This window comes from Falco naumanni, chromosome Z (assembly GCF_017639655.2).
Source record: "Falco naumanni isolate bFalNau1 chromosome Z, bFalNau1.pat, whole genome shotgun sequence".
NCBI lineage: Eukaryota > Metazoa > Chordata > Aves > Falconiformes > Falconidae > Falco > Falco naumanni.
Window position 1 is genome coordinate 75,173,431 of NC_054080.1, and position 12,696 is coordinate 75,186,126.

The 12,696-nt window shown below is 42.5% G+C and overlaps 1 protein-coding gene across 16 annotated transcripts in view; it reads right to left on the minus strand.

Moving 5' to 3' along the window:
* Positions 1-446: 446 nt before the first annotated feature.
* The window catches only part of UNC13B (unc-13 homolog B), a 214,756-nt gene continuing 202,506 nt past the window's right edge, over positions 447-12,696 (minus strand). For 9 of the 16 annotated variants that reach the window (XM_040579848.1, XM_040579847.1, XM_040579852.1 and 6 more), the window contains 6 exons: positions 10,801-10,881; positions 10,260-10,407; positions 7,459-7,515; positions 4,890-4,982; positions 3,633-3,792; positions 447-2,438 (listed from right to left, as the gene is read on the minus strand). In XM_040579848.1, the coding sequence (XP_040435782.1) occupies positions 2,153-2,438; positions 3,633-3,792; positions 4,890-4,982; positions 7,459-7,515; positions 10,260-10,407; positions 10,801-10,881 (825 nt within the window). In that variant the 3' untranslated portion in view covers positions 447-2,152. The remainder of the gene's footprint in view (positions 2,439-3,632; positions 3,793-4,889; positions 4,983-7,458; positions 7,516-10,259; positions 10,408-10,800; positions 10,882-12,696) is intronic. The other 7 variants (XM_040579850.1, XM_040579859.1, XM_040579860.1 and 4 more) reach the window with 1 other exon arrangement.

Sequence of the window (12,696 nt, forward strand, 5' to 3'; positions counted from 1 at the left end):
TAACATCTACAGAGTACTAATGCTCCTGTCAGACTGAAAGCTATGAATCAAGCTTAGCGCGTAATTATTTTTCTTCGCGTTATCTGTAACATGTCCTGCTGCCTGCCCGCCCCTCTCCATTCAGCACCTTCAAGAGGGTACCCGAGTTAAAAGGAAACTTGATGGGAAGGCCAGATAGGAGAAGAAAAGGAAGGTAAGTTATTCTCTGTGCTTTTCTGTGATGTCTCAGTGTGTTATGAGAAGACAAAAGCTTCAGGGAAAGATGTCAAAGATGGACATCATGGAGGAGGGGAGAACTGTGTGGCTTACACCCCTCGCTGGTCATCTACAGCACCAAAGAAACATCTATGTACTAAACAAGAGTAATTTTCAGAGATGCAGTAGCGATTCCACCCTATGCGATTAGCAAACCGAATTACAGTTACACTTCAACAGACAACTCCAAATGCTGCTAAAAGAGTTTATTAATTTATTAAAGACTGTACTAACAATTCTCATAACAATGGCAGCACAATGATTCAAAATCATGACAAATAGCGTGGAGTTTTGTAAAGCATTATTATAACACACCGTGGACAAGAACAAAGCAGATGTGCCATCTCAGAACTCTACAAGCAGGCCCATGAAATTCAGGAGTTGTATCATACAGCTATACAAGTGTCAGAGAAAATAGAAAAACAAAAAGTCATTCAATATGCAGTCCTTGAATTTATTGACAGTATTACAGTACTTTATGGGCAAGGACTGGCTTGTTGCAGCTGCACTTTCCAGAGCACAAAGCCATCTGGAAATAGCAAAAAATCCCCAAAAGAAGAAAAACTCTCTAACAAACATACTTCAGGTGCAATCACTACTCCAGACCTTCCTGCTTATGAATTTTCAGTCAGAAATTCTGACCTCCCTGCAGTGACTTTGCTCAGGACAGTGTTCTGTTTTCCAAGAAAACAAAACCAGGCGGCTTCCTTTAAGACAGTGCAAAAATATTTTCAATGGTATTGTTAAATCACAGATTAATGATAATCAGCATGGATCAATCACAGCATGGCCAACAGCAACTTCAAGATCAGCACTGAATGGACCTGCTGCCCCTTGACCAGCACTCCAGACTGAGTGCTTGCAGAGGGGAGATGTGTTGCTCTCTCTGAAGCGAGCCATCATGTATGAGTTCATAGTGAGGAATGGTCTCAGCTACTCCAGGGTAACAAATTGCTACAGAAAGCCTTTAAGTATTAAACTATCCAATCCTATTTCAAAGAACTAACGAAAGAATATTGAAATGGAAAAAGTATATAGCAGCCATGTTATTTGCCATGGCTCTAATGTTGTTCCCTTCTTTACCGTGTTGGTCACAGTAGCCAAAATGTGACTTGTGGAGTTCAGCAGCTTACAGCACCCCCACGGTGATGCAAGATTCCCAGCAGCACGTGGGGATTTATATTCTCCGAGACATACCATGTACTTACAATGGCAGGGCAGCTGCAGTCTGCTCCTGCTGTGCTGCCTTTGCAGCTTTTGGCTGTGATAACTTAGGCCTCTCTGCACTTATACCACTGGTCTCACCCATACTCACAGCAGCACATCCACGGTCGTACATTCATTTGGTGTGCATCTTCAGAGCAATTTGCAACTTCTTTTTTAAGCAGACATTGAGGTGCCTGTGTATCACACTGGGACATTGGTATAATCTGTGCCAGAACATCCCCTAGCAACTCCACAGTACATAAATTCAATGAGAGGTAACTATGCTTTGCCAAAGCCCCAAATCATTCCTCCGTTGTGTGTTTGTATCGTACTGTGATTGTTTAAAACCTTTTTAACATCTGCCAACTTCAGAGGATAAAATCACAGTGCTGCATATCAACAAAACCCAGCATACCCAGCCTCCAATATAAAATAATTTATATACACAAAGCAGAATTTGCATCTTAAATAAGAAGAGATTGTCTCATTCTCTATGGTGTCTTACCCAGCTACAAAAAATTAATAATTCATATCAGGTTGATGGATTTGTTTCCTCTACAGCACACGTGCGCTATTGGAGCTGACAAAGACAACATGAAAAAACCTTTTGTAATTAATAAAAGAGAATTGTTCAACACTTGCACATATTGGCACAAGGCAGAAGAGAAAAGGGAACATTACACAGCTCAGCTCAGGTGCCTTCCTCTGTGGAACGGGACTCGGATTTCAACTTTACGAATTCTCTGGCAACTTCATCATTGGTTCTTTGAGAGAGAATCCTCAGGACGGTAAGTCCAGTGTCATCCATGTGAATCCTGCGCCCGAGGGGGCACCAGCAAGCACAGCTTCCTTTGTCTGCTATGTCCCTGAGCTGCATTACTGCTATCCCCAGCACTCGGTCCTCCCGAGCAAAGCAGTAGTCCTTTACACAGACTTGCAGCTCATAGGCATCAGGGCCATCTTCATTCCCCAGTATGCTGAAAAACACACACAAGTTCACTTACAGTTTCTCAGAATGTATAGATTCCTCTGCAAAATAAAGGTGCCAGCAGCTGACTAGAGTGCTTTGATGAGCCACAGAAAACTCCTTTCCACACAAAACCCTTGTCAGAGAGAGAGAAGTAAAACGTACAGAACATGGGCTTTCTTGCTGATTTACAGCTGATAAAGAAAACCTGGCTACTTAAAAAGAAAAAACAAACAACCCTTATCAAGTTGCCTTTGCATGTGTGTGTGTTTAACTATGAAATAAGAGGAGCAGAGAACATTAAAGCCTAACTAATAGATTTTCAACTCAGATGCCTTTAAACAATTCTGCTTCTGTTAAGGGTTGCTTCAGTCAGTAATTAATGTTTTAATTAGACAAAGTCTTTGTTAAAGAACTGGTATCTTCCATTAAAGCAAAACTAATAAAAATAGATCCACAAGTTTTCTGATGTTTCCAAAATTAAAAGAATAAAAAAACCCCAAAGGGACAAAATCTCTTCACTTAGAGGAAGTCTGCCTTGCCCCACATCATAGAAAAACTGTATGGACAGTCCCTCTGCCTCAAGATGTTTACAGTCTTTTGCTGGTCTTCTCCTCTCATTCCTACTGTACAGATGGGTGAGCATTAGCCTGTAGCTCCCTTTGTTGAGCCTTCCAGGAAGGAAGATGCCTTTGTAATAATGAAAGCCAAATAAGAAGAGATCAATAATCAGTGTTGAGAAAGACTGCAGTTTTAGCAGTGTAGCTTACTACCAGTTCCAAGGGCTGTATCCTTGGAAACAAATTTAGAAAGCATGTCCCACAGGTCAAGTTGGGATAAAAACACACATTGAGATTGAAAGAACTAAAAATATGTAATGAACTTTTAGCCTCAAGTCTACCAATAAAGGATACAAAGTTCATTAAGGTGATGGAGCACAGTAAAATACGTTCATATTACATAAAATTAATTTCAGAAAGTAGCCAAACGACACTGCTGGTGTAGAACAGACCTCAGCATCCCATTCACAGCAAAAACTCCCATAATCTAGCTTTCCTGCCAAGGCACTGAAGTCTGGGTCAAACTACTCATGCATGTACTCTTTTGGGCCCTAAGCAGGCTGTTCATGGGCACTGGAAAATCTTATCTGTCCTCTGCATCTGCACTTGCCAGGTCAGAGCCCCAGGCTATTTTTCACACTTACAAGTGAAAGGTTTCATTGTATTTGGGAGCCCAGTTGTTGCTCTTTGACTTGGTTGTGAACTTCCTTTTCTTGTCGCTCTGATGGGGTCCAACCATGGTGATTTCAACGAACGGACGGAACATGCCCGATGTCTGCCACTTCAGGTCGTTGGCTGCCACAACTGCAAAAGAGAGTCACAACCTGTTTTACAGTAAACATTCATTTGTTCCCATTGCTCTGCACACCTTCCCACTCTAATCTGCTTTCAATGTTGTGTTTCAGAGGACAAAGTCCATTTCGAAACACGCCAGTGTCCCAACACACATAGGCTGGACTTTTTTGTAATACAAAGATACGCTTTCTTTCTCTACTTTCAGTTCTATGATGGGAATTTAATGCTTGGGACAGCACATAGCTTTTGCCATATGCATATTTAAGAAATTAGTCCAAAAAAACAGGCACTCCTGCAACTCCAGTCAGGCTACCCTGCCAGTTCAGTGCTTATGTCTACATTATGTGTGGGATGAGAGAAAAAAAGGGGCATCTTGGGGGCTGATATTAAGGTCTCTGTTGAAAAGAAAATGAGACTGCAGGTAAGACAAACAAAGCTTGAGCTGTGGGTGGCTCCAGAATCCAGAATTATTAGCTCTTTAATTCTCATTCTGTCTTCGGTCACTGCAGGGACAAACTGAAGCACAGGAAACAGCTCTGAAAATCAATTTTTGCATTGCAGTGTAGACTTAGCCAGAAGAGAGGCCTGAAGAGCCATTTATATAAATCTTTAGAGGAAATGAAAGCAGTTAAATATGCTGTATTCAAGCAAAGGAGATGAAGGAGGAAGAGGAAGCCTGGGATGAATCACTACTTCGGTTATTTTCAGAGCAGCTCTTCAGGGACCTGTGTGGCCTTCAGGATGGGGGAAGAGGAGCCTCTGAAATCTTACTGGCTCTGCAGTCTCTCAGTTTACACGGAGCCATTTCACAATATCACCCTGTCACCTGTCTTGGCAGCACAGGCTAAACTGTGGTGCCTGCTGAGAGCCATCACCTGATTTTTGTTTACTTCATATATCATTGCCAATAAAAAACAGGACTGTACACTATCATGCCACTGGCTGGACAAGCTCATTTGCTGTTTCTCTACATGTTCCTGATGTGAAACAGAGAAAACAATTCTGGATTCACATCTCATAAGCTAACACAGAAACATAATGACTGACAACTGGAGATTTGCCTCAGCAGTCTCAGAGCCTGAGCCGTAACGCATGCTTTGCCGTACCTTTCACTGTGACCTTGTGTTCACCAGTTCCTGGGTGGGTATACAGGTCGATCTGTATGGACACTTCACCCACAGGATCATCCACACCAGAACCTGTTGGAAGAAAATTGACGCCCACCGCGCACACATGGATTATTGTTTATTGGCACCTATCTTTGGTTTATGGCCTCGGCAAGACAAGCGGGACTTTCACAGCACACCTTCCATAGCCAGAATTTCAGTCAACACCGACAACGTAAAGTTAATGCAAGATAACATCAGGCTTGCATGCCCAACACGCATAACCACTAACATTTTTTTGCACTCCACCACGAAGATCGCATCCCTATTGGGAATACTAGTAAAAATTTTAAAACAATTTTAAGGACCTAAAGCTCGACAATGGACCCTCACAGAGAGCAAGGATTTTTCAGAGGTTCCTGCCAAGCTCCTTGTGTACATGCAGGCATTCCAATGGTGGGCATCAGCATTCCTGTCTGCTCAGGGAAGAAGGAAGGACAAAAAAAAAACCCACAACAAAACTAGAGGAAGTTTAAGGAAAAAAAGACACCAAATGTTAGTGATTTGCATGGAGCCACAGTGCAGTCTCACCCTCCAAGAACCTTTTTCCATGTCATATTGTGCCATCCTGACTACCTATCTGCTTCTCTTCAGAAGACAATGAGAACCTTTTCACTGTTGTGCAACAAAAATAGTGAGAGATAAGCCCTCACAACTTCATCCGTTAGCCAGAGAGAATTCACAGAGGACAAGATAACATGTTGTAACAGACCTCATGAACCCTACAATTAGAGTATTACGATGTTTTCCACTTTTTAACTTTAAATTGTAATTATCTATCATGCGGTACGTGGAAATGACATTTTCCTGGGCAGGAAAGTCAAGATGTCATGTAAATTACAGAAGAAGACTGCTTTGCAAAAGGAAAATGAAGCCTTTGATAAGAGAGTAAGATTGATTTTACTTTCTCTTTGACAACTGTCTGGCCACAGGTTCACAATTAGCAATGCTGTTCTAACTGGGATACCTCAAGGTAATTGAGTACATGTGAACAGCAGCGTTATTTTGTCAATTTTGAGGCTAAGACACATTACTAAGTGAAAGAATTGGTGTGTTTTAAATTCATCATAAGGAGCTTGAAGGATATCATTAAACAAACATTTTGATTAGATAGATCTAACAAGTCAACTTTCACAAGAACAGTCTGCAGGCAGCAAAAACGCTCATTTAAAAAACTAGAGGTTGAGAGCTAAACTTTGAAATTCTCTGAAGAGAATTACATGGCACAGAACTGTAGGCAGTGAAAGTCATATTAATATACAAGCTAAAGTATCTGAGCAAACAAAACACAACCTCAAATTATTTACCTTAAGGTAGAATCTTATTCTTGACCTGAGTACAGTAAACAGCCTCCAGGCTGTAACACTGGTACATGATCTTGAACGTACTGCTTTCTCCCCACTTAGAAGGGCACTGTTCCTTCTTTTCTGTATATAAGCACAGAGCTTTAAAATTGGTAGGCTTAATTATTGACCTGACCCATCTGATGGTGCAGGTCTCTAACTTACACTGTCCACATTTTCCCTGGGAACAGACAAGATTACCAACAGTACATAATGACTTTATCAGGCCACATCTGCAGAAACACCAGCTGCCAAACACTCAGGTCTTCATTTTACTGATCTTTAGTGTAATAAAGCAGACACTGATGCTTCAGAGGAATGTCAGTGGAATCATCCCATTACCTCTGAGGGAGACAAAATTTAGCTTATTATTTTTCTACCTTCATTCTTGTATTTTCATTTAAAAATCCTGTTCTATTAACTGCAATGTTCAGAAACAAAAAAACATTTTGTAGATGGCCACTGAAAAATATTCTGAGCATGCAAAACTGCATGCATACATGTGCTTGCACATTTAGTGACAAGCAGATTTAAACCTTGACATGAAAGTCTCATTGATATTGCAATACTGAAAGGTGAAGCTGCAGAACTGAGCTCGTGCAATGGGTTACAGATGTAGTTCATCTAAGATAACAAAAATATTTTGGACAGCAAAAAGAGAAATTGAGAGATGAAACACAAGACTTAATTTTTTAGGACTCTTCTGAGCACCCAGACTTTTAGTTACCCCCCCTTCAAGCCAGACGGTTCAAGCTCAGCCATAACCTTGAGTGCATACCAGACATTACCATGTATTACAGTAGCCCATCTCAGCAGACCACAAGCATGCAATTCTAGGACTTGAAACAGCTACACACAGCCCATGGTAAAGGGCAGGCAAACAAGCTGCTAGCATCTCTCAAAACCCAGTCCATTTTCAAGACAGCTTTCATATCCCATGAATCAATCTCAGACCTGGGGACAGGCTCTCAGGCAAGCTACAGGCTCCTAAATGATGCAACCTGTGGCTCTTTCTGTGGGATGCAAGCATTTGGTGAAAGTTCACTTCTATAGGATGCTATGGGGAACGGGCCTTTGGAAAAGGTTTCTGAGCATGGGCAAGATGACTTCAAAAGCAAGGCAGTTGGCTAATGTTGTTATGGTAACAACATTAGTCTTGAACATACCCTTATCAGGAAGAACGTCCTCATTAGCGGTAAACCTAATACCTTTCCCATCATGCACTGAGACATGGATTCAAAAGGCAAGAAGCAAGCAGAATAAAGAGAGAAGAGTATGAATTACAATCCAATTAGTGGTGTGACTTAAACAAATACAAGACAAATATTCTAGCTCTTAATAGAAAAATATCCTCTTAGATCTTCTGCACCAACACAGGCTTTGGAGAGCAGGGCTGCCTGCCACTAGGGGATTATCTGGGTTAAAACAAGAACAGAATTTGTGCTGGCATAACTGCCGGCCCTGATCTAACTTTGGAGAGCAAACATTTTAACAGCACAGTGGTATAGAAGCCTCCTCAGTAAGAATATGAGGGCAATAGATACCTCACAAAATCGAAGATGCAACCATTGAGCAGTGAAGTAAGAGGCAAACAGCTAGCATTTTAAATAGTTCTGCATGCGGCCATTTCCTTCACAGGCTTGTGGGAAATTTTACTAATGTAAAGAGAAACATCAGTCAGGGTGTTCTGGTAAGCAGATGTCAGCTGTAAACACTAGTGCTGTCCTTTCTGTCCCTCCAATGCATGTGAAGATCCCCAAACCAATCTACCAACTGGGGTTCCTGAGAAGTGTATGCAAGCAATACCCTTTTCTAGCCCAAATCCCAGGAGCATGTTATTACACCTTTCTCAAAGACATTCCAAGATTGATCCCACAGATATTTGGTGGCACAGCTCAAGTTTTTTGTTCCCTAAACAGGGTCCACAACTCTCAAGCCCACTAATGTGGAAGATGCTGATTTGGACCAGCTCAGTGGCCTACCATGCCCAGCACCTGTCTCTTAAAGTGGCTCAGATGAGTCACAAAGAAATGTCATCAGTCAGCTATGAGATGTCATTGATGACTTGTAATGAGTATGTATTACATCCTAAAGCTAGAACTTCATTTTTTTGTAAGTTTCTTTAAAAAAAATAAATAAATACACACACACACACTTCTGTGGCAACCCTGTACATTTCTGCTGCTCTTAGATTATGTTCTATTACCTTTGTGTATCTGCTAAACACTCATGCCCAGTGAAGTTTTATAGTCAAATCATGCATTGCATGAAGCTGCTTCCTCATGTAAGCTTTGAATTTACTACTCTGCAACTTCAAAAAAGTATCTTCTTCCTCTAATTTGAAACCCTCCTGACCATAGCATGGAGTGTAGAACTGCAATGCTGCACGCACCCTTGTATCCTGGCTCATCACAACACAACAGGTTCCACATAAAAAAAATAGCTTCAATTCACGGTCTGGACATATAATGGGAAACATCTGCCATGGAACAGCAAAGACTGAAAACACACTGGGCGCACAAGTCCCCCGTTAAAAACTGTTTTGTGTTGTTTAAAAAACTGTTTAACTCTAATGGCGACAGCCAATTTCCTGGAATCCCTTGAGGATGTAGCAGTCTTTGACCTGTCTGGCCACTGGATGTCATCGTTGCTCTGCTGGGACACAGCTATAGGGCCATCCTCTCAAATGCAGGTACTGACTCTTCAGATCACTGTTTCAATGCAGCGTGTTTCAACCCAAGCAAGAATATATCGTGCTGCTAAAGCCAGGGATGATTCAGTCCCCCAGAACCACACTCAATTTTTCCCTTGAAAAACAAACCTTGTTTTGCTCAAGTATTCTCAGTAGCTTCTCCACTGGTTGGGGAACACCAATATGAAGTAGTCTCACTTGCACATGAGGGAAGTGTTGGCTAGGGAGTGCTTTTCCCTTGACTTCAGGGCTCAGTGTGGCAGTACAGTGACAGAGTTTGTACAGTCTGTGGGGTCACAAACTCTCACAGACTTGCAAAGATTAAAGGAAATAGGACCCCAAGCAAAAATTGGCAGGAGAACACCCTCACGGAATTGTGTAACTTTTGCTGCTGAGATGTAGTAGCCCAATGCCAAAGCTTGTATTTAAACAGCCCTAAACCCTAAAAGATTGGTTTCAGTTTTGAGCTAATCCCTAATAGCACGTGTCCCCTTTTCCTGAACTTAGTGAGATCCATAGTCAGCCAGTGAAGGTCCCTGACTAGAGACCAAGTTATTCTGTACAACAATCTGGAGATGTTTATATGAAAGCAATCAAAGATAGAGACAATTAACTGTTCACCCCATTCCAAAGCAAGGAAATAGCACACTATCATGCCTTCATAGAGAGCTACCAAAGAACTTGAGTGACCCATCCCAGAAGCTTATGAGTATGTTGTGGTGATCCGTAATCACGTAGCTCGCACATATCCTGTACTGGCTGCAGACAAAACACTGGTTTTGTTGCTCTCTAGGAGACGTTTCCCTTTACAGGCTTCATGTAGCTCTGTGACTCATCACATTGCTCTCTTAGTCAGGACTACAGGGGCTCTAGCAGCTGGCCTGTGACACAGGCACTGACTGGTTCCCATGGTGGTGTCTTGCTGAAACGGACTTTCACACCACTGTTTAGTCTCAGTACAGTAACGTGCAATTTCACTTCAGTCACCCACCCACACTAATTCATGAAACATGACTGTTAAGTGAGGACTGCAGAAAAAAAGACCACCAACACCCCAGGCCTTATGTTTCACATATATCTGCTCTCTCAAAATTCAGTTGTTGAGTGGGAAATAACCCTCTTTCCCTCCTTCCCAGCCTCAAAAGCTCTGAACTGTCACGTTTCCAGAAATGTTACTGCCAAAAGCACTCTACAAACTGGCAGTACAAGACAGAGCAATTACGAACAGAGTAGATAGCTCCATTCAACTTTGCCAACAACGCAAAAGAGTCCTACCCTGAGCTGTCTGAGTCTGGACAAAGGTTTTGATCAGAGTGTCTGTGGTCTGAGTGTAGAGAGACAGAGCATATCGGAGTGACTGCAGGTCCGTACTCTTCTCCAAGAAGGTTTTCTTCAGACCATTCCCACCAGCATGGAAATATTGCTAAGAGTAAAAAGAAACAGGAAAAATACTGAGGAAGAATTGCAAACAGCAAACAATTCACGCACTACTGTGTGTGTAGATGGGAAAGAACTGGAAAAATTAACAAAACAGCTTCTGTACTGGAAATCCAGCTCTTAAGACCAAGTGATACCAACTGCTCATCGCTTTCCTCTTCCAAAGGACTTAAATATAAATATGCTGGCTCCCAGCATGCCACTCACCTGAGCCCATCCAGGTTTACACAAACATAGCACTACCACTCAGTTGTGCCTTTATTGCTGTAACAGCAGTGACAGACCCCTGCCATCTCCTGAACCGGGACAGGCACTATCCTCCCAATAGTATTTGGGGACGAAGCAAGGGAATGACAGAGACAGAAATGGCATCACTTACTTTGATTGTATCGAGTGCCAGATCCAAAACAGCACACTGCTTTGGAGTGAGACTCCTCGTCTCTTCTCTCACCATATGATCCTGCAAACAACCATTATATTTGACATGAGCATTCTGTCAGAGCCTGAACGAAAAGGAGTCCCCAGTATCATCACTTTCCCTGGATTCATGCTGTGGCTATGTGGCCACAGCATTAATTCAGATGTGTAAGGAATGCTTAATGGAGTCTCTCAGAGTAATTTATTAGAGCTTAACTTGAAAATAAACCCACTTTCTCTGTTTCTTGCAGGCACAGAAGAGAGAAATAAAGAAACGAGCTGGATGGAGATAAGCAGCAATTTAAAAATCACAGTTTGCCCCTCAGAAAACTCAAACAGGGGTCTGCCTGCTACCCCCATCACTCTAGAGCAGCCAGAACAAAACTCTCAAAACACCACCTAAATCAAGGAATTCTGAGAACCACACACTGGGCAAAGTTCTTCCGTGTGGTTTGTAAATGTTTCTGTTTTAACTCTTCCATCTGCAAAGGTCACTGATTCATCATATCATTGGTGTAGAGGAAGAAAAACAAACAAGCAACATGTTCTAGAAAATACCTTTGCTAAAAGAAGTTGCTCCCATGAAGACCCATCGTCTCCAATAGCAGAAAGCCAGGAATCTCTTGAGAAGGGATTCCATTTCCTGCAGTGGGAGCATGTACCTGTTACATTCTTGCCTGACTACAGGGATGTGTCATCCTTCGGTATTTCACTAAGCTCTTTCTCTGTGATGCTTAGTCTAGGTTTCAGAGGAAAATGGCACATTTTAGTAAGTCAAAGCTTTGCACAAACATAAATTACAACTGTTTGGACTGCTGGGGGGTCAGGCTGGCTGACTTCAGCCTGGATGCTGAAGCATTCATGAAAAAGATGCAGGCAAATCAGGGAGAGACTACTTATCCCTACTTTAGGCGTCACGGCTACTATAAAAGACAGGAGACGTGTCTACTAATTTGTCTTTAGTAAAGCATGCCTAGTGTGTGGCATCATTTGTGAATTTCACTCCGATAAACCTGCTGGCTATCCTGCAGCCTGGTGATTCTTCCTGTTGCTATTCCCGTTTGTTATCCACCACGAACCATCTCCTGCCTGATGGACGTACTGCAGTCTAGGTGCAGTACTAGGCATTTGCCACACTTCCCACAGATTCCTAGCTAGCACCTTTGCACAGTGCTGCATTAAACTGTACAGAAGATCCCTCTCAACTCAGCAGTACCTCTGAGAAGTTTGCACCATGCTTTCTTGAATACTAGAGACATGCCTCAGCTTGGCTCGTTCCCCCCCACAGGATGCTCCTGGTCTGGAGACCTAAATGCTCTGTAAGCTGCAACATATCTTCCATTGCGACAAGCTGTCCTTAGGGGAGCAATAGCTCTCTTCGCTCTTCTTTATGAGCTGGGAGTAATTCAATTGAAGATGATGTGGCTTCACACTTCAATACACAGTGGGTAAAACATTCTTTGCTCTGTCTGACAGTCAGATTAAGTGTACAATCAGCCAAAGCCCAAGGCCACATTCATGGGAGAGGCCAATTTAGTAAAGCCATCTGTGCTCCCAAGGCAGAATGACTTTGATGTACCTTGAAAAGACTTTCCAGGTCTACCAGCCAGGTTCCCCACAATGCCACACAGTTCAGGTGGTCAGCAATTTTCTCTAAACACCTGAAGAGGTCATTCAGCCCCATGCAGAGCAGTCAAGTGACCCCACTCTGCCCATGCTGTCAATGTAAAAATAACGGAGTGACTGGACTGGTAATGATTGCACCTACACGCAGAGGAGCCCACGACTGTCATTTCCCTGTATACCTGCCCTCTGCAGATCCCACACTGTTCCTATAAAGGACTGCAGAATGCTACCC